This window comes from Microtus oregoni, unplaced genomic scaffold (genome assembly GCF_018167655.1).
Source record: "Microtus oregoni isolate MIOR12 unplaced genomic scaffold, Mior012 000003F_ref0000135, whole genome shotgun sequence".
In the NCBI taxonomy this organism is placed as follows: domain Eukaryota; kingdom Metazoa; phylum Chordata; class Mammalia; order Rodentia; family Cricetidae; genus Microtus; species Microtus oregoni.
The window spans coordinates 51667603-51689624 of record NW_024543062.1 but is presented as its reverse complement, the minus strand read 5'-3'; the positions used below and the strand labels follow the sequence as shown (position 1 = coordinate 51689624).

At 43.1% G+C, this 22022-nt stretch overlaps 1 protein-coding gene across 1 annotated transcript; it reads left to right on the top strand.

Annotated features, from left to right (window-relative positions):
• Positions 1-220: 220 nt before the first annotated feature.
• Positions 221-21402, top strand: LOC121446509 (5-hydroxytryptamine receptor 5B). Its single transcript, XM_041649177.1, has 2 exons — positions 221-1104; positions 20305-21402. Exons 1-2 carry the CDS (start codon positions 328-330, stop codon positions 20638-20640), a joined length of 1113 nt encoding a protein of 370 aa, XP_041505111.1. The 5' UTR covers positions 221-327; the 3' UTR covers positions 20641-21402.
• Positions 21403-22022: the final 620 nt, after the last annotated feature.

Genomic DNA, 22022 nt, shown 5'->3' with positions numbered 1-22022 from the left:
AAGCCATCCCTGCTCTCAGATATCGGTCTCCAGCCCTCAGCAGCCAACTACCCTGAAGATCACAAATGGACCCGGAGAGATTGCTACGCTTGGCAAAGCAGACCTAAAGGATCCGACTCATTTTTTTTTTTTCTCAACTGGAAAAGAGGGTCCACGGAAGCCACCAAAAGAAACGCCAAAGGGAGGGTGCAGTTTGGAAAAAGGACTAGGGTGGCGCGATTTAGACTTCTCTGCACTGCGAAGCACGAAGTGCCCCTCCTATTTCACTACCTATCCACGGTCCATGCAATCACGCGCACATCTGCCCAAGAACCAAGTCCCTGAACAATGGAAGTCTCTAACCTCTCAGGCGCCACCCCTGGCATCGCCTTTACCCAGGGACTGGAGAGCTGCAGTGAGAGCCCAAATTCCGGCAGGGACGTGGGGTACACCCCAGGTGGACTCATCTTGCCAGGCCGTGAGCCACCCTTTTCCATCTTCACCGTGCTTGTGGTGACTCTATTGGTGTTGCTTATCGCTGCCACTTTCTTATGGAACCTGCTAGTTCTGGTGACCATCCTGCGTGTCCGCACCTTCCACCGCGTGCCACATAACTTGGTGGCCTCGACAGCGGTCTCGGACGTGCTTGTGGCAGCCCTGGTGATGCCACTGAGCCTAGTAAGCGAGTTGTCAGCTGGGCGACGCTGGCAGCTGGGCAGGAGTCTGTGCCACGTGTGGATCTCCTTCGACGTGTTATGCTGCACAGCCAGCATCTGGAACGTGGCGGCCATCGCCCTGGACCGCTACTGGACCATCACGCGTCACCTACAGTACACGCTGCGCACCCGGCGCCGCGCTTCAGCCCTCATGATCGGGATCACCTGGGCACTGTCTGCGCTCATCGCGCTCGCACCGCTGCTCTTTGGCTGGGGAGAAGCCTATGATGCTCGGCTACAGCGTTGCCAGGTGAGCCAGGAGCCCTCCTATGCTGTCTTCTCCACCTGCGGAGCCTTCTACCTGCCTCTGGCGGTGGTGCTCTTCGTCTACTGGAAGATTTACAAAGCCGCCAAGTTTCGCTTTGGACGTAGACGGAGGGCTGTGGTGCCTTTGCCTGCCACCAAGCAGGTGAGAGGGGCTGACTGTGGATTTGGGGGTAGGGGACCCTGGGCAGAATGGAATTTAGAGAAAGGGAAGAGTGGGACAGAGCTTGGATATTGGAGAATAAGAGGAAAAACTGTCGCATCTGGAACGCGGGAGGAGATGGCCATCTGCTCTTTCCAAGAGCACATGGGGTACTTATCGCTTCCGCTTCTAGCGAACCACCTGCGGGGTATACACCTGTGAAAATGGTTTCTTTGCACTTCAGGACTAGTGCTGGAACCTCGAAACCTCAGAAGTAGTGTGTGTGTGTGTGTTTAAAAGAAAAGGTCCATTGCCACTCTCCCTTGTTATACCAACCCCAGTGTGTCCCCTGGAGATTTGGGAGAGAGAAACTGGGTTGCAGTTCCAGTTCCAGACATCCATTGCTTAATACCCTCGTGCCTCCCTTTTTTCATCTTTAAATAAGTTAGTTATTACTTTTGATTTAGTTTAATTTTTGAAGGCAGGGCTCAGGTATTACAAGATGATCTGGAACTTTCAGAGTAGCTGAGGCTTACCTTGAACTTCTGATCTTTCTCCCCTCACTTTCCAAAAGCTGGAATTAGAGGCAAGCACCACGATGCTTGGTTTATATAGTTCTGGAAATGAAGCCCGCAGCTTGTCCATTTTGGGCAAGCATTCTACCTACTGAGCCACATCCCCAGCTTTAGGTCCTACTGTATAAAGCCCCTAGTGAGGATCCCATTTACTGAAGAATGAAAAAAATCTACATAGCCCTGACTCATGGAGGGTGGCAGAACTGGCAGAAGAAAGGGCGTCTCCACCATCTGACAGTTTAACTGCAACAGTGGAGCTGCAGGTTCAAAGAGAGACCCTGTCTCAAAAAAAATATTATGGAGAAAAATTGAGAAAAACACCTAACGTCACAGAACTCTGGACTACACACACACACACACACACACACACACACACACACACACCCATATCTACATACACACAAATACAATGTGTGAACCAGAAAAGGGGTCAAAATTAAAGAGAGCCCGAGATAGGAAAGGCTGCTGTAGTTAGTTTTACTTTTACAAAGTCAGCCCAGATATTAAGCTACCAGACAAGTGCATGCATTTTTAAAAGCAGATTCTTTCTTGTTTTAATTAAATGGCAGAGGAATTTTTTTTTAACACAAAACAGGAAGGTCAAGTCTATAATTGGAAAATGTTGGGAGAGCTTTATTCAGAATTAATGATGTTCTTTGAAAGGTACCTCGGAAACGCCTGGGGTGATTATAGTTTCTCCGTCTGATTGCAGGGCGAGGGCTGACTTTTAATAGCTGCAGCAATCTAGTTATGCACCTGGGAAAATCACAGTGGACTGGATGCCTGAAAAGCCTGCCAAGCCTGATTTTGCTCTTTGTTATGGCAGAAGAAACAGTTTTTATTTGCTCGATTTATTTTGGTTTGGTTTGGTTGCATTGTCGGCGATCAAACACAGGTGCTTTTACAAGACAGGCAAGGACACTACCACTGGGCGCCATCCCCAGCCCTTGCTGTACACTCAGACGCAGCCCATTTAGGCAGGTGATGTGAAGAGGTGACAGGACAGCTGACTGGCCAATCAGAGGCAACCTCTGATGGGGAGAAAGAGCTCCAGGGGAGAGGGCCAGAATTGTGCTGAGTGACTCTGTAGTGGGAGGGCCCTGGGAAAGTGCCCTCCGCTCTGGGTCTTGACTGCTACAATACACAGCACATCTTTGTCATGGTGAGGATGTGATGTGTCCCCCACAGGCTCATGTGTTTGTGTGCCTGCTTCCAGCTGGGGATGCTGCTTGAGAAGGATGTGAGTTCTTTAAGAGGCACAGCCTCCCTAGAAGAAATGGCTCACCTAAAATGAGCACTGATAGCCCAGCCCTACTTCCCTCCTCTGTTCTGCTTCCTGATTGAGAATGCAGTGTGACCAGATACCTCCTACTCTTGATACCACGGCTTGGCTTCCCCACCGTGACAGACTGTGTCTGAGAACTGTATGCAAAAATAAAACCTTCCCCCCTTAAGTTGCTTCTTGTGAGATATTTGTTCAGAAAAACTAGAAAAATATTTAATGCTGCAAAATGATTAATTTGTCCTTCTTACCTTCCTCCCCCATTTTCATTCATTTTTGAGACAGGTTCTCTCTATCCAGCCATGACTGTCCTGGAACTCTCTCTGTAGACCAGGATGGCCTTGAACTCACAGAGAGCTGCCTGACTCTGACTCCCAAGAGCTGTGATTAAAGGTGTGCACTGATGGTTAATTTTTAACTGTCAGCTTTGATATAACCTAGAATAACATGGCAAGAAAGTAGTTTTTTATTTCTTAGCCTTTTTTTAAATTGATTTATATTGAGCTCTCTCTGCTCCACTCCCTGCTTCTCCCTTCCCCCTTCAACCCTCCCCCAAGGTCCCCATGATCCCAATTTACTCAGGAGATCTTGTCTTTTTCTACTTCCTGTGTAGGTTAGATCTATGTAAGTCTCTCTTAGTGTCCTCATTGCTGTCTAAATTCACTGGGATTATGGTCTGTAGGCTGGCTTTCTTTGTTTTATGTTTAAAAACCACCTATGAGTGAGTACATGTGATAATTGTCTTTCTGTGTCTGGGTTACCTCACTCAAAATAATGTTTTCTAGCTCCACCCATTCTCCTGCAAAATTCAAACTGTCATTATTTTTTTCTGCTGTGTAGTACTCCATTGTGTAAATGTACCACATTTTCCTTACCCATTCTTCGGTCGAGAGGCATTTAGGTTGTTTCCAGGTTCTGGCTATGACAAACAATGCTGCTATGAACATAGTTGAGCACATGTCCTTGTGACACGTTTGAGGATTCCTTGGATATATACCCAAAAGTGGTATTGCTGGGTCATGAGGAAGGTAGTTTCCTAATTTTCTGAGAAATCACCACACTGACATCCAATGGGGCTGTACCAGCTTGCATTCCCACCAGCAATGCAGGAGTGTTCCCTTTTCCCCACAACCAGCATAAGTTGTCATCAGTGTTTTTGATCTTGGCCATTCTTACAGATGTAAGATGGAATCTCAGAGTTGTTTTGATTTGCATTTCTCTGATGACTAAGGATATTGAGCATTTTCTTAAGGGTCTTTCAGCCATTTTAGATTCATCTGTTGTTGTTGTTTTTTTTAAATAGTCATTTATTTATTTGTATTTTTTTTATTGAAAGAAAAAAATTTCTGCCTCCTCCCAACCTCCCATTTCCCTCCCCCTCATCCCACTACTCTTCCTCTCCAGTCTGAAGAGCAGTCAGGGTTCCCTGCCCTGTGGAAAGTCCAAAGTCCTCCCCCCTCCATCCTGGTCTAGTAAGGTGAACATCCAAACTGGCTAGGCTCCCACAAAGCCAGAACATGAAGTAGGATCAAAACCCAGTGCCATTGTTGTTGTTGTTGTTTTTTTTTTGTTGTTGTTGTTGGATTGTGTGTTCTTTTGGTGACCAATTTCTTTTTATTTTATTTTATTTTTCCACAAGAGGGCGCCATAGCTCAGTACGGATGGCCGCAAGCCACCGTGCGTTTAGCGGGGATCGAACACCAGACCTTTGGATTTCAGGACAATCGTGCAATGAACAGTGCTCTTAACCGCTGAGCCATCTCTCTGGCCAGTTGGTGACCAATTTCTTGAGTTCTTTGTATATTTTGGAGATCAGAAGATCTTTTCCCATTCTGTAGGCTGTCGTTTTGTCTTGTTGACTATGTCCTTTGCTTTACAGAAGCTTTTCAGCTTCAGGATGTCCCATTTATTAACTGTTTCTCTCAGTGCCTGTGCTGCTGGGGATATTTAGGAAGTGGTCTCCTGTGTCAATGTGTTCCAATGTACTTCCCACTTTCTTTTCTCTAAGGTTCAGTGTGGCTGGCTTTATGATGAGGTCTTTAATCCATTGGACTTGAGTTTTGTGCATGGTGATAGACTTGGGTCTATTTTCATTCTTCTACATGTTGATATCCAGTTATGCCAGCACCACTTGTTAAATATGCTTTCTTTTTTCCATTTGATATTTTTTGCTTTTTTGTCAAAAGACAGGTGTTTGAAGGTGTGTGCATTAATATCTGGGTCTTCTATTCGGTTCCATTGGTCCTCCTGTCTGTTCTTATGGCAATACCAGACTGTTTTCAGTACTGTAGCTCTGTAGTAGAGTTTGAAGTCAGGAATTGTGATGCCTCCAGAAGTTCTTTTATTGTACAGGATTGTTTTGGCTATCCTGGGTTTTTTGCTTTTTCATATGAAGTTGAGTATCATTCTTTTGAGGTCTGTGAAGAATTTTGCTGGGATTTTGATGGGCATTGCATTGAATCTGTAGATTGCTTTTGGTAAGATGGCCATTTTTACTATGTTAATTCTGCCGACCCAAGAGCATGAGAGATCTTTCCACTTTCTGCTGTCTTCTTCAATTTCTTTCTTCAAACATTTAAAGTTTTTGTCATACAAGTCTTCCACTTGTTTGGTTAGAGTTACTCCAAGATATTTTATGCTATTTGTGGCTATTGTGAAGGGTGTTGATTCTCTGATTTCTTCTCCAGCCCTTTTTATCATCTGTTTACACAAGGGCTACTTTTTTTTTTTGAGTTAATCTTGTATCCTGCTATATTCCTTAAAGTGTTTATGAGTTGTAGAAGTTCCTTGGTAGAATTTTTGGGATCGCTTATGTAAACTATCATATCATCAGCAAACAGCGAGAGTTTGAATTCTTCTTTTCTGATTTGAATCCTCTTGATCTCCTTTTGTTGTCTTATTTCTCTAGCTAAGACCTCAAGAACTATATTGAATAGATATAGAGAGAGTGGACAACCTTGTTTTGTTCCTGATTTCAGAGGAATCGCTGGGAGTTTCTCTTCATTTAGTTTGATATTGGCTGTTGGCTTTCTGTATATTGCCTTTAATATGTTTAGGTCTGTCCCTTGGACCCCTTTATCATGAAGGGATGTTGTATTTTGTCAAAAGCTTTTCGGCATCTAATATGATGATCATGTGGTTTTTATTTTTCAGTTTGTTTATATGGTAGATTACATTGACAGATTTTCATATGTTGAACCATCCCTGCATCTCTGGGATGAAGCCGACTTGGTCATGATGAATGAGCAAGAAAGTCTTAATTGAGAAATGGTCTAGATCAGGTTGGCTAGTGACCATGTCTCTGAGGGATTATCTTAAGTCAGTTGATGTGGAAAGACCCACCCACATTTGCTGGCTCCATTCCATAGGTAGGGGGTCCTGTACCATGTAAGGGAGGAGAGCAAGCAAGCAAGCATGCATTTCTCTCTCTGCTCAGGACTATGGGTACGATGTGTCTGATTACCTCAGACTCCTGTCACTGTCACTTATGCACCGTGATGGACTGGAATCTCAAATGAGAAGACACATACCTGGCTTTCTCTCTGAGGTCATTTTGGAGGGGGTGGTGTCAGGGTGTTTTTATCACAACAACAGAAACTAAACCAGGATCCACAGTATCCCAGTACCTTTCTGACCAAACTACCTTCCCTAGTACAGACCTCCCCCCTTTCTTCTCCCCCTCCCTCTCCAGTCCGAAGAACAGTGCCATTGTTCTTGGCTTCTCATCAGCCCTCATTGTTCGCCATGTTCAGAGAGTCCGGTTTTATCCCATGCTTTTTAATTCCCAGTCCAGTTGGCCTTGGTGAGCTCCCAATAGATCAGCCCCTCTGTCTCAGTGGGTGGGCGCACCCCTCGCGGTCCTGACTTCCTTGCTCATGTTCTCCCTCCTTCTGCTCCTCATTTGGACCTTGGGAGCTCAGTCCGGTGCTCCAATGTGGGTCTCTGTCTCTATCTCCATCCATCGCCAGATGAAGTTTCAATGGTGATATGCAAGATATTCATCAGTATGGTTATAGGATAGGGTCATTTCAGGTTCCCTCTCCTCAGCTGCCCAAGGAACTAGCTGGGGACATCTCCCTGGACACCTGGGAGCCTCTCTAGAGTCAAGTCTCTTGCCAACCCTAAAATGGCTCCCTTAATTAAGATATATACTTCCCTGCTCCCATATCTACCCTTCCTCCATTCCAACCGTCCCATTTCCCCCACGCTCTTCTCATCCTCCCCTTCTCACTTCTCTCCTACCCCAGGACCCAACAATACCACTCTTGGGAATATACCCAAGAGATGCCCTATCATATTACAAAAGCATTTGTTCAACTATGTTCATAGCAGTATTATTTGTAATAGCCAGAACCTGGAAACAACCTAGATGCCCTTCAATGGAAGAATGGATGAAGAAAGTATGGAATATATGCATATTAGAGTACTACTCAGTGGTAAAAAACAATGGCATCTTGAATTTTGCATGCAAATGGATGGAAAAACATATAGTTATCCTCCTGGATATTGGAAGTAGACAAGATTGCTGGGCAAAAATTGGGAACTTGGGGGTGGGGTGGGATGGGGATAAGGGGAAATAGGGAGAGAAAAGTGCTTTTATTTGCACAGCTTTTTTCTACACATGAGAGGCAGCAGAGAAAATTTCCTGTTCTGAGTTGTCAGACATGATAAGCATCCTCTCTTTATGGTTGGGTGATGTTTGGAGATGCATTTTTTATTAAGCTTTTTAATACAATCTTTTATCATTTTGTATAGCTATCCCTGTACCCACTCCCCCCTTCCTCCCACCCCACCCCTATCCACTCCTCAGAAAGGGTAAGGCTTCCCATAGGGAGTCAATAAAGTCTGACACTTCACTTCGAGGCAAGACCAAGGCACTTCCCCCTATATCTAGGCTGAGCAAGGTATCCCTTCAAAGAGAGTGGGCTCCAAGACACCAGATAAATCCTAGTCACACTGCCAGTGGCCCCACAGACTTCCCAAGCCTCACAACTGTCCCCCACATTCAGTGGGCCTAGTTTGGCCCTATGCAGGTTTCGCCACGATCAGTCCAGAGTCAGTGAGCTCTCACTAGGTCAGGTCAGCTGTTTCTGTGGGTATCACCATCATAGTCTTGATCTCTTTACTCATATTGTTGGTCCTCCCTCTCTTGGACTAGTCTTCTGGGCCCATGTGTTCAAACCTACTTCCCATTTTCTATTCAGTGAGGTTCAATGTGATTTATGTTGAGGTCTTTGTTTCAATTGGACTTATTATGTTTTGTGCATGGGGATAGATATGGATCTATTTGCAGTCTTCTATGTAGTGCACCACATAGTTCCCTTGTCAATATTTTGGTGTTCCTTACGTATACTGTCATATCATCTGCAAATAGCAAAAATTTGACTTTTTCCTTTCCAATTTGTATCCCCTTGATTTCCTTTTGTTGTCTTATTGTTCTAGCTAGAACTTGGAGTACTAAGTTGAATAAATAGGAAGAGAATGGACAGCCTTGTCTTGTTCCTGATTTTAGTGGTATCACTTTGAGTTTCTCTCCATTCAACTTGATGTTGACTGCAAGCTTGCTGTATATTGCTTATATTAGGTTTAGATATGTTCCTTGCATCCCTGATCTCTCCAAAACCTTTATCACGAAGGGGTGTTGAATGCTTTTTCAGCATCTAATTAGATGGTCATATGGTTTTTTCTTTCAGTTTATTTATATGGTAGATTACATTGATGGATTTTCCTATGTTGAACCATCCCTGCATCTCTGGGATGAAGCCACCTTGATCATGGCAGATGATTTATTTATTTATTTTTTTGATGTGTTCTTGGATTTGGTTTGCCAGTATTGTATCGAGTAGTTTTGCATCGATGTTCATGAGGGAGATTGGTCTTCCTTAGTTATGACTTTGTGTGGTTTGGGTACTGTTGCCTCATTAAAAGAGTTTGCCAATGTCCCTTCTGTTTCTATTGTGTAAAATGATTTGAGAAGTATTGGTATTAGCACTTCTTTGAAATTGCAGTAGAAGGCTTCATTGAAACCATCTTATTCTGGAAATATTTTGCTTGGGAGACTTTTGATGACACTTCTATTTCCTTAGGTGTTATACTTCTACTTGATTTGTTTCTGTTCTTGATTTAATTTTTGTATGTGGTACCTATCCAGAAAATTGTCCATTTCCTTTAAATTTTCCAGCTTTGTGGAGTACAGGTTTTTGAAGTATGACCTGATGATTCTCTGGATTTCCTTTGTCTGTTTTTATGTCCTCTTTTTCATTTCTAATTTTGTTAATTTGCATATTTCCTCTCTGCTTTTTGGTTAGCTTGGATAAGAGTTTGTCTATTTTGTTGATTTTTTTTCCTCAAAGAACCAACTCTTTGTCTGATTGATTCTTTAATTGCTTTCTTTGTTTCCATTTTATTGCTTTCAGTCCTCACTTTGATTATTTCCTGGAGTCTATTCCTTTTCGGTGAGTTTGCTTCTTTTTGTTCTAGAGCTTTCAAGTGTGCTGTTAAGTGGCTAGTGTGAGATTTCTTCATGTTCTTTATGTAGGCTCTCATTGCTATCAACTTTCCTCTTAGCATGCTTTCAAAGTGTCCCATAAGTTTGGGTATGTTGTGTATTCATTTTCATTAAATTCTAGGAAGTTTGTAATTTCTTTATTTCTTCCTTGACTCAGGGGTGATTCAGTTGAGCATTGTTCAATTTCCACGAGTTTGTGGGCTTTCTGCAATTAATGTTTTTGTTGAATTCTAACTTTAAGCTATGGTGATCCGATAAGATACAGGGAGGTATTCCATTTTTTTTTTTTTTATCTGCTGAGGTTTGCTTTGTGACTGATTATGTGGTCAGTTTTAAAGAAAGTTCCATGAGGTGCTGAGAGGAAGGCATATTCTTTTGTGTTTGGGTGAAATGTCTTGTAGATGTCTATTAAGTCCATTTGAGTCATGACATCTGTTAGTTCTCTTATTTCTCTGTTAAGTTTCTGTCTGGCAGACCTGTTCATTGGTGAGATTGAGGTGTTGAATTCTCCCACTATTAGTGTGTGGGATGTGATGTGTGATTTAAGCTTTATGTTTCTCTTACATATGTGGGTGCTCTTGTACTTGGGGCATATATGTTCAGAATTGAGACTTTGTCTTGATGGATTTTTCCTGTGATGAGTATGAAGTATCCTTCTCCATTTCTTTTGATTGACTTTAGTTTGAAATCTATTTTGTTAGATATTAGGTTAGCAACACTTACTTGTTTCTTAGGTCCATTTGAATGGAAAAATCTTTTCCCAACCCTTTACTCTGAGGTAATGCTTGTTTTTGAGATTGAGGTGTGTTTCTTGTTTGCAGCAGAAGGATGGATCCTGGATTTTTTTATTCATCTTGTTAACCTGTATCTTTTTATAGGTGAATTGAGTCCTTTGATATTAAGAGATATTAATAACCACTAATTATTTATTTTAATTATTTATTAAAGATTTCTGCCTCCTCCGTGCCACCGCCTCCCATTTCCCTCCCCCTCCCGCAACCAAGTCCCCCTCCCTCGTCAGTTCGAAGAGCAATCAGGGTTCCCTGCCCTGTGAGAAGTCGAAGGACCACCCACCTCCATCCAGGTCTAGTAAGGTGAGCATCCAAACTGCCTAGGCTCCCACAAAGCCAGTAAGTGCAGTAGGATCAAAAACCATTGCCATTGTTCTTGAGTTCTCAGTAGTCCTCTTTGTTCTCTATGTTCAGCGAGTCCGGTTTTATCCCATGCTTTTTCAGACCCAGTCCAGCTGGCCTTGGTGAGTTTCTGATAGAACATCCCCATTGTCTCAGTGTGTGGGTGCACCCCTCGCGGTCCTGAGTTCCTTGCTCATGCTCTCTCTCCTTCTGCTCCTGATTTGGACCTTGAGATTTCAGTCCGGTGCTCCAATGTGGGTCTCTGTCTCTGTCTCCTTTCATCGCCTGATGAAGGTTAATATTCAGGAGGATGCCTATATGTTTTTCTTTGGGTTCACCTTCTTATTTAGCTTCTCTAGGATCACGAATTATAGGCTCCATGTCCTTTATTTATGGCTAGAAACCAAATATGAGTGAGTACATCCCATGTTCCTCTTTTTGGGTCTGGCTTACCTCACTCAGGATAGTGTTTTCTTTTTTTTTTGTTTTTTTTTTTGTTTGTTTTTTCGAGACAGGGTTTCTCTGTGGCTTTCTCGAACTCACAGAGATCCGCCTACCTCTGCCTCCCGAGTGCTGGGGGGATAGTGTTTTCTATTTTCATCCATTTGCATGCAAAATTCAAGAAGTCATTGTTTTTTACTGCTGAGTAGTACTCTAATATGTACATATTCCATACTTTCTTCATCCATTCTTCCATTGATGAGCATCTAGGTTGTTTCCAGGTTCTGGCTATTACAAACAATGCTGCTATGAACATAGTTGAGCATATACTTTTGTTGTATGTTAGGGCATCTCTTGGGTATATTCCCAAGAGTGGTATTGCTGGGTCCAGGGGTAGGTTGATCCTAATTTCCTGAGAAACCGCCACACTGCTTTCCAGAGTGGTTGCATAAGTTTGCATTCCCACCAGCAATGGATGAGTGTACCCCTTTCTCCACAACCTCTCCAGCAAAGGCTATCTTTGGTGTTTTTGATTTTAGCCATTCTGACAGATGTAAGATGGTATCTTAAAGTTGTCTTGATTTGCATTTCCCTGATCGCTAAGGAGGTTGAGCATGACCTTAAATGTCTTTTGGCAATTTGAACTTCTTCTGTTGAGAATTCTCTGTTCAGCTCAAAGCCCCATTTTATAATTGGGTTGGTTAGCCTTTTACGGTCTAGTTTCTTGAGATCTTTATATATTTTGGAGCTCAGACCTTTGTCAGTTGCGGGGTTGGTGAAGATCTTCTCCCAGTCAGTGGGTTGACTTTGTGTCTTAGCGACAGTGTCATTTGCTTTACAGAAGCTTCTCAGTCTCAGGAGGTCCCATTTATTCAATGAGGTCCTTAATGTCTGTGCTGCTGGGGTTATATGTAGGAAGTGGTCTCCTGTGCCCATGTGTTGTAGAGTACTTCCCACTTTCTCTTCTATCAGGTTCAGTGTGTTCGGACTGATATTGAGGTCTTTAATCCATTTGGACTTGAGTTTTGTGCATGGTGATAGATATGGATCTATTTTCATTCTTCTACAGATTGACATCCAGTTTTGCCAGCACAATTTGTTGAAGATGCTCTCTTTTTTCCATTGTATACTTTTAGCTCCTTTATCGAAAATCAGGTGTTCATAGGTTTGTGGGTTAAAGTCAGGTCTTCTATTCGATTCCACTGGTCGACGTCTCTGTTTTTATGCCAATACCAAGCTGTTTTCAATACTGTAGCTCTGTAATAGAGTTTGAAGTCAGGGATGGTAATGCCTCCAGACAATCCTTTATTGTATAAGATTGTTTTGGCTATTCTGTTTTTTTTTTTGTTTTTTTCATATAAAGTTGATTATTGTCTTCTCCAGATCTGTGAAGAATTTTGATGGGATTTGATGGTGATTGCATTGAATCTATAGATTGCTTTTGGTAGAATTGCCATTTTTACTATGTTGATCCTTCCAATCCAAGAGCAAGGGTGATCCTTCCATTTTCTGGTGTCCTCTTCAATTTCTTTCTTCAAAGACTTAAAGTTCTTGTCAAATAGATCTTTCACTTCCTTGGTCAGAGTTACCCCAAGATATTTTGTACTATTTGTTGCTATCGTGAAAGGTGATGCTTCTCTGATTTCCCTCTCTGCTTCTTTATCCTTAGTGTATAGGAAGGCAACTGATTTTTTGGAGTTGATCTTGTATCCTGCCATATTACTAAAGGTGTTTATCAGCTGTAGGAGTTCTTTGGTAGAGTTTTTGGGGTCGCTTATGTATACTATCATATCATCTGCAAATAATGAAAGCTTAACTTCTTCCTTTCCAATACGAATCCCCTTGATCCCCTTATGTTGTCTTATTGCTATTGCTAGAACTTCAAGCACTATATTGAAGAGGTATGGAGAGAGTGGACATCCTTGTAGTGTTCCTGATTTTAGTGGGATGGCTTTGAGTTTTTCTCCGTTTAATTTAATGTTAGCTGTTGGCTTGCTGTAGATAGCTTTTATTATATTTAGGTATGACCCTTGTATCCCTAATCTCTCCAAGACCTTTATCATAAAAGGGTGTTGGATTTTGTCGAATGCTTTTTCAGCATGAAATCTAATGAAATGATCATATGTTTTTTTTTTTTCAGTTTATTTATATGATGGATTACATTGAAAGATTTTTGTGTGTTGAACCAGACCTGCTTCTCTGGGATGAAGCCTACTTGATCATAATGGATAATTTTTCTAATGTGTTCTTGGATTCAGTTTGCCAGTATTTTATTGAGAATTTTTGTGTCAATGTTCATGAGTGAGATAGGCCTGTAATTCTCTTTTTTGGTTGGGTCTTTGTGTGGTTTTGGTATCAGGGTAACTGTAGCTTCATAAAAGGAATTTGGCAATGACTCTTCTGTTTCTATATTGCGAAATACATCAAGGAGTATAGGTATTAGCTCTTCTTGGAAGTTCTGGTAGAATTCTGCATTGAAACCATCTGGTCCTGGGCTTTTTTTGGAAGGGAGATTTTTGATAACAGTTTCTAATTCTTCGCGACTAACAGGTCTCCACCGCGTGCCAACCACTAATTTTTTACTCCTGTTATTTTTTAGTGGTAGTGTTTGGGAGTTTCCCTTCTTTGAGGTTTGCTAGAATGAGGTGTGAGGTTACTTGTTGCCTGTGTTTTCGTTGGTGCAGCTAACTTCCTTGGGTTGGAGTTTTCCTTCTATTACTTTCTGTAAGACTGAATTTGTATATAGGTAGTGTTTAAATTTGGTTTCGGTTTTGTCATGGAATATCTTGTTTTTTCCTTTTATGATGATTGAAAGGTTTTCTGGGTATAGTAGTCTGGGTTTGTGTCTGTGATTTCTTAGTGTCTGCACCATACCTGTCCAGGACTTCTTGTTTTCAGAGTTTCCATTGAGAAGTTAGGTGTAATTCTGATGGGTCTACCTTTATATATTACTTGGTCTTTTTCCTTAGCAGCTCTTAATATTCTTTCTTCATTCTGCATGTTTAGTGTTTTGATTGTTATATGTCAAGGGGACTTTCTTTTCTGGTCCAGTCTATTTGGTGTTCTGTACATTTCTTCTACTTTCACAGGCACATCCGTCTTTAGGTTGGGAGTTTTCTTCTATGATTTTGTTGCATAGATTTTCTGTGCCTTTGAGCTGGAGTTCTTCTCTTTCTATTCCTATTATTCTTAGGTTTGGTCTTTTCACGCTATCCCAGATTTCTTGGAAGTTTTGTGTTAAGGAGTTGTTGGATTTAATGTTTTCTTTGACCAGTAAATCTAATTCTTCTATCAAATCTTCAGCTCCTGTGATTCTCTCTTCCACTTCTTGCAACCTGTTGGCTATGCTTGCATCTGTAGTTCCTGTTTGTTTACTCAGATTTTCCATTTCCAGAATTCCCTTGGTTTGTGTTTTCTTTATTGCCTCTATTTCAATTTTCAAATCTTGAACTGTTTGAGCTGTTTGCTTCACCTGATTGATTGTTTTTTCTTGGTTTTCTTGGGTTTCTTTAAGAGATTTATTGATTTCTCACAAATTTTTATCTTTTCCTCCATTTCTTTAAAGGAATTTTTTATTTCCTCTTTAAGAGTCTTTTTCTGTCTTTCAGGTCCATAAAGTTACATTGAAGGATTTTTTTTCTGCCTCTTCTGGGTTATAATGTTCAGGTCTTCCTGCTGTAGGATTACTAGATTCTGGTGGTGCCATATTGGTCTTTTTGTTGTTGACTGTGCTATTACACAGCTGCCTGCCCATCTTTTCCCCAGTGGGTGCAGGTGGGGTCTGTCCCTCTATTGGATGCTGATAAAGGTCTGGGGGCTCCTCTCCAGGTGCAGTCTGGACCAAGGCTCCTCTCCAGGGGCAGTCTGGACAAAGGCTCCTCTGCAGGGGCAGTCTGGACCAAGGCTCCTCTGCAGGGGCAGTCTGGACCAAGGCTCCTCTGCAGGGGCAGTCTGGACCAAGGCTCTCTCCAGGGGCAGTCTGGACCAAGGCTCCACTCCAGGGGCATTCTGGACCAAGGCTCCTCTCCAGGGGCAGTCTGGGCCAAGACTTTGTTCAGGGGCAATTTGAGCCAAGGCTCCTGTGGTCGCAGATGTGGTGGAGGATGGTAATGGGTGTGTGGAAGCTGTTTGGGGTCTCCCGGGCTTGTTGGGTGGGGATGTTCCTCCCAGGGCAAGGGCCTAGGGAACTGAGCCCTCCAACTGGAAACTTAGACACTTCCCTCACAGGGACAGTCTGGGCCAAGGCTCGGATGGTCACAGATGTGGTGGAGGATGGTAGTGGGCGTGTGGAGGCTGCTGTGGGTTGGAGATGCAGTTTTTCAAACTTGGCATTTGACTGTTGCAGAGCAGACTAAGCCCTTGGGTATTTCAAGTCTTGGCCTGGCATCTTCGGCTAGAAATAGTTACTCCAGAGGTTAGAGAGATGACCCAGTCATTTGAAGTATAGGACCTGTGTTGGACCCCCAGAATCATGACGAATGGCTAAGAGTAGCTGTGCACACTCATATAATCCCAGAGATAGGGAGGAGTAGATGGTTGAATCCCTGGAACCCACTGACTGGCCAGTCTAGCCTATTTGGCTAGCTCCAGCTGAAACCCATTCAAAATGCAAGATGTAGCTGGAAGGTCATTTCACGATTCATTTTCAGCCTGCCTGCACATCGGTGATGACCCCTCCTGGAGGTCAGGAATGAAACTTCCTGCTGGTGGTGTCATGCTAATGTTTAAGAAGCTTTAGATTTGCAGACATATTGGATTTCTGGTTTTTGCAGCAGAGCTTCTGGTCCTGTAAAGATCAGACAAGATTGATGTGAGGATGAGTTAGTGGCGGTTGGTTCAAGAGGCTAGTGCTCTCCCCAGCATCTTTCCACTTCCCAGTATACATGATGAGCATGTGTGGGTGTGCTTGTGGATGAAAGTCAGAAGGTAGCCTCAGTTGTTTATCTTGGGATCCACTTTTTTCAGACAGGGTCTCTCACTGCCTTGGTGTACACCGAGTACTCTAGGGATCCACCTGTTTCCACCACCATGGCCTGCTTTGTCTTTCTATTTCCTAATGGACATCATATGAAACGTGAAAATGAGTTATTATGTATAATTGACTCATAGTCCCCCCCATCCCTCCCTCCCTTTCCTCTCTTCTTTCAGTATTGACCACTGAAGGCAGGGCCTCCTGTATGCTATCCAGACTTTACCACTGAGATACAAACCAAAGTTTTTTATTTCCTTAGAGGTTGCTGCTGGCAGTTTTTTTCCTTTCAGTGTCCCTCTTTGTGTGTGGTGTCATTCTTAGGCCGGACAGCCGTAAACACGGAGCTTCTGAGCACACATTTTGATAGTGCATGGGTGGACTCAGCTTACTGCTTCCTTGGTGGAGCTAGTCTATTTCAAATGAATGATTTAATCAGTAGATCACCTTTTCTACTTTGATTCCCTCAGGATCTCTTCAAATCAACTTGTCCATTCATTTCTTTTTTTAAAAAATTTATTTTATTGAGCTCTACATTTTTCTCTGCTCCCCTCCCTGCTTCTCTCCTCTTCTTCAGCCCTCTCCCATTGTCCCCATGCTCCGAATTTACTCAGGAGATCTTGTCTTTTTCTACTTCCCATGTAGATTAGATCCATGTATGTCTCTCTTAGGGTCCTCATTGTTGTCTAGGTTCTCTGTGATTGTGATTTGCAGGCTGGTTTTCTTTACTTTATGTTTAAAAACCACTTATAAGTGAGTAATATGATAATTGTCTTTCTGGGTCTGAGTTACCTCACTCAATATGATGTTTTCTAGCTCCATCCATTTGCCTGCAAATTTCAAGATATCATTTTTTTCTGCTGTGTAGTACTCCATCCATTTCTTACACTTTCTATTCCTCAATGGAAAGACTCGAGTGACTGGGAGGTTCTTTAGATGGGTAGGAAGATGGCTGGGACAGTGCCCACTAATGAGCACTTCCTGAGTGGGAGGGGAAGGGGAAAGAACGTTCACTTTCTTCCGCTTGGGCTCTGTGGATCCTGTTTCCCTCTCCGTAAGATGACTATGAATTACTGGAATGACTTCCTGACACAACTGTTTATTCCTTAGACCTTCTGTGGTACCTGATGCTGCTTGGTGCAACACAATGCCCTAGTTGTCTCCTCCACTGCCCTGATTTTTGTTTTGGTCTTGTTTGTAATTTTGTCCCCTGTCCTCTGATCTGGACAATGGGAAAAGTTGGAATCGCTCATTTATAGATGGGGTGGTTCTCTGCTACCTTTTTAGAATACACCTGCAGCAACCTCATGGGAGAGACACTCATGTGTGGGAGTGTTGTAGGGTGTTTTTTAGGGACCTTCCCACTTTTTTGAAACAAGGTTTCTTTGGATATGCCTGTCTCCTCCCTGTCACTGAAGTTCTAAGTACAATCCATCATTCTTGGTCCTTCCTTCCTTCCTTCCTTCCTTCCTTCCTTCCTTCCTTCCTTCCTTCCTTCCTCTTTAAGACATGGATTTGGGGGCTTGAAATCAGCTTCTCTCACTCACAAAACAAGAACCGTACTAAGCGAATTATCCCACTAACCCCCCAGACTGTTTTACTGCTCAATTATTTACCCTTTCTAGTCTCTCCTCAGGTGACAGGTGGAGAGGATGCTGGGTGCTCGGATGTACAATGCCAGAGGAAAAGGCTTTTTTTTTTTTTGTCCAGATTTCCATGCATCTGTGTTTAGACTGATATAGTGATTTTCCCAGATAAACAGGTAGGGACCTTAGGAGGATGAAGCAGGAGACAGAATCTGAATGTAGACGTGAATAGAATTTTGACTGTAAAGCTAGGCCACCAGGAACCCTTCCTAGTGCGTATTTTTAGCAGAGTACTCCAAGTGAGAAGGGGTGGGCAAGCAGATGTGCTGAGAATGGAGTCCAGTACACTTATTCCTGCCGTGGTCCTGATGCTTGCTTCCAGCTGGATCCTGGACAAGAGCTGGAAACAGTTATTGCTTGGCATCTTCCAAGAAGCAAAAGAGAGGCAGATGCAAACCATTTAATTGTAACACTAAATCATTGTTTAAGTGGCTAGTTCCAGGGAGCAGGTGCTGATGATAGGTAGTTTCTGCACTAAGAAGAGGTAGGTCCTTCCTCTCAGATTCAGACGCCATCTAAATTGCAATAAAAGGAGCCATGAGTGAGTGAGTTCAGAGGATCATAGGCACATTCTTTTAGGACTAGTAACCTAAGGGTGAACAGAAGAAGCCCCCTCCCTCCTTCCCTCCGTCTCTCCCTCCGTCTCTCCCTCCCTCCTTCCCTCCGTCTCTCTCTCTCTCTCTCTCTCTCTCTCTCTCTCTCTCTCGTGTGTGTGTGTGTGTGTGTGTGTGTGTGTGTGTGTGAGAGAGAGAGAGAGAGAGAGAGAGAGAGAGAGAGAGAGAGACAATGTGCAGAAAAGGTAGCTAATTATTATGATGTCTGTATGTGGGTGTGTAATGCTAGTTTTCAAGTGTGAGTGCACAGGCATATGTGTGCTTGTGAATTTGGAAGCCAGAGATGGGTGCTGGGTGTCTTGCTTGATTGCTCTCTACTTTATCTTAGGGTTAATAAGGCAGGATCTCTCACCCCGCCAGGTTGAGCCAGTCTCGCTCGCCAGTTTGCTCAAGGGATTTGCTGTCTCCATTTCCTTTGCTGCAATTTCAGGTGATCTGTCATGCCTGGCCAGCATTTACATGGATGCTAGGAATCTGAAATCTGGTCCTTACACTTGTGTGGCAAAGTGAGTACTCGCTGAGTCATCTCCCCAGTCTAATAACTAATTTACAATACAGAGCCATTTAGAGTTTGTTTTTTAATCTAGGCAAAGCAGAATTATTACATGACTTATAAGAATCCACTTCCCATCGTAATTATACAATACGTTACAATGCTAATGTGGACAGACTGTCTCTCTAGGGCTGACTCTGTAAGGACCAGGGTTGTGTCTGCTTCACTGGTGGCTCCAATTCCAGTCCCAGTCTCCAGCATGAATATGGATGGGTGAATGCCTGTAGCGGGGGTTATTCTGGGCACGGATGTTGTATCCAGTGCTCATCTTCCTTGGATCCTCAGTGCAGAGCAGTCTCAGCAGCCTGCTTCACAGGGAGGCAAGTGGGCTTGGAGGGGCAGATGAGCTTGCCCAGTCCCAACCACGGGTCTGACACATACATAGTCACACAAGACACATTATATATAAAAACAATTTTTTTAAAAAAAGTACTACAGTCAGGCAGTGGTGGCACACGCCTTTAATCCCACTACTTAGGAAATAGAGGCAGGCATTAGTTTGAAGCCAGCATGATCTACAGAGCAAGTTCCAGGACAGCCAAGGTTACACAGAGGAAACCCTGTCTCACAAAAACAAATCAAAACAAAACAAAAGAAACAAAAACAACAACAGAAAAGCACTATAAAGTTTTAGTAATCAAGAGTATGTTCTGTTAGCAAAAGAGCATATAAACACAGTAGATCAGTGGAACATGGAAAAACATGGAGAGCCCAATAATAAACCTACATATGTAATAAATATAATATAATATAAATGTACCTATATATGTATATACACACACACATATATATGTGTATGTGTGTCTGTGTGTGTGTCTCTCTGTGTGTGTGAGAGAGAAGGAGAGAGAGAGAGAGAGAGTTAAAACGTCAATTTGCAACCACTTGGGAAGGGAATTTCAATGAGGGATGACCATTGGGCATTTCTGTGAGTGATTGTCTTTATTCCATTAAATGACATTGGAAGACCCAGCTCACTTTAGACAGTACCATTCACTAAGTTTGAGTCCTGGGCTGGGTAAGAGATGGTGGCTAAGCAGTAGATGTTGAGCTAAACAGCAGCAGTCATGTATTCATTCATTTCTCTCTGCTCTTGAGTGTGGATATGATGTGACCAGCTCTGAATTTTTGTTGTCTTGATTTCCCCACTATGATGGACTGGAACCCAGAAATAAGACTGAAATAAGTCCTTCGTCTTCTAAGTTGTTTTCATCAGGGTATTTTATCAAAGCAGTAGAAATGAAATTAGGGCATACAGTCGGCTGCTCTAAGGGGCAGAGATAATAAAATAAACCATGTGTGGAGGTTCTCACCCATTTTGATAAAAAGCAAAAATTGCCCTTTAAAAGGTTGAACATTTTAAACAAATAAAACCTGAGCCTCGTGACCTCACTTCTCCGACAGAACTGAGAATAGCTGGCTTTTCTTCTGTTCAGTGTTTCCCCTTGTTCTGTTGTTTTGATTCCATATTTCCTTTGTTCCAAGGCGAAGGAGGCACCTCAGGAGGCTGAGATGGTGTTCACAGCACGCTGCAGAGCCACGGTGACTTTCCAGATGAGCGGAGACTCGTGGCGGGAGCAGAAGGAGAAGCGGGCAGCCATGATGGTGGGGATCTTGATTGGCGTGTTTGTGCTGTGTTGGATTCCTTTCTTCCTGACGGAGCTCATCAGCCCGCTCTGTGCCTGTAGCCTGCCACCCATCTGGAAAAGCATATTCCTGTGGCTTGGGTACTCCAATTCCTTCTTCAACCCCTTGATTTACACAGCCTTTAATAAGAACTACAACAATGCCTTCAAGAGCCTCTTCACTAAGCAGAGATAGGAAGGGCTGGGGGACATAAGGGAAGGCCAGGGAAGAGCAAGGGGGTTTGTGATTCCTGTTTCACCGCAGGCATTCTCTCCACTGCACACTAACGACACTTCAAAAGTCATACCATTGAGCCTGGAATATGGAATGGTTCTCAGGAAGGACGCAACTGTTTGGCAACACACCCATGCCTTCCACAGAAAGACACGACAGACATTACTAGTGGATCTGCACTAGGCAGAAACCCCACCAAATCCTTACAGGTTATACTGTAGGTAGTACTGGAAATTCAATAGATTTGACATGTGACAAAGTTGATATGCTTTTGTTTTATTTAATTTTCTGCTCTTCTGTGAGAGCCTCTCAGGGCTTTCCTGAGATTGTCTCCTTGACATAGCTTCTGCTTTCCTCTTTCCACCAGAGGAGTTTGCCCTTATCAGCTTCATGCACACCTCCGCAAGGTGATGATTCTTAGCTTGGGAACATATGAACCTCACCTGAAGCCTTGTTAAAAAGTGTTCCATGCAGGTGTCTTCAAGATAGCTCAGTGGATAAAGGCTCCTGCCACCAAGCCTGGAGACCTGCTTTTGAGCCTTGAGACCCACATAGTCGCAGGGAAGAGAGAAAGCCAACTACTGCAAGTTGTCCCCGACCTGCACATATGTGCCAGCAGCCCTCTCCCCCAGTGCACACAAAATAAATAATAGCTATAATTTAAAGATAGAAAAAGTGTTCTTTAATTCACACAGACCGATTCAGACTGGTCTAGTACTGCGGTGTCTCAGTGGTTTTTCTGTTTTGTGTCTGTTGTTATTAATTTCAGACAGGGTCTCCTATATAGTCCTGACTGGGCTAGAACTCACTATGTATGCCAGGCTGGCCTCTAACTAACAGAAATTCACCTGCCTCTGCCTCCTGAGGGCTGAGATTAAAGGCGTGCATCTTATCATGCCCAGCTATTATTGGTTTTTTAATTAGTCCATATGAGATACTGCTGGGTACTTACATAACTCTTCAAAGTTTTGTTTTTTTAAGATTTATTTTTTATTTTTACTGATGTGTATACGTATGTGTGTGTGTGTGTGTGTGTGTGTGTGTGTGTGTGTACATGTTGGTGTCTGCAGTGACCAGAAGAGGGTGTCAGAATCCCTGGAGCTGGAGTTATAGGCAGTTCTAAGTTGCCCCACAGGGACACTGGAAAGCAAACTCTTCCTCTTCAAGAGCAACAAGTGCTTTTAACTGCTGAGTCATCTCTCCAGCTCATTTTTTAGAAACTCTTTAGACTAGTTAAATGGGCATTTCTGGGTATGATCCACACAGCAGGTCTCCTTGTAGCTCCTCACATGGCCTGCTGTGACGTCTCCTCTATCACAGGGAAGGACAGCTGTTAGAAGCTA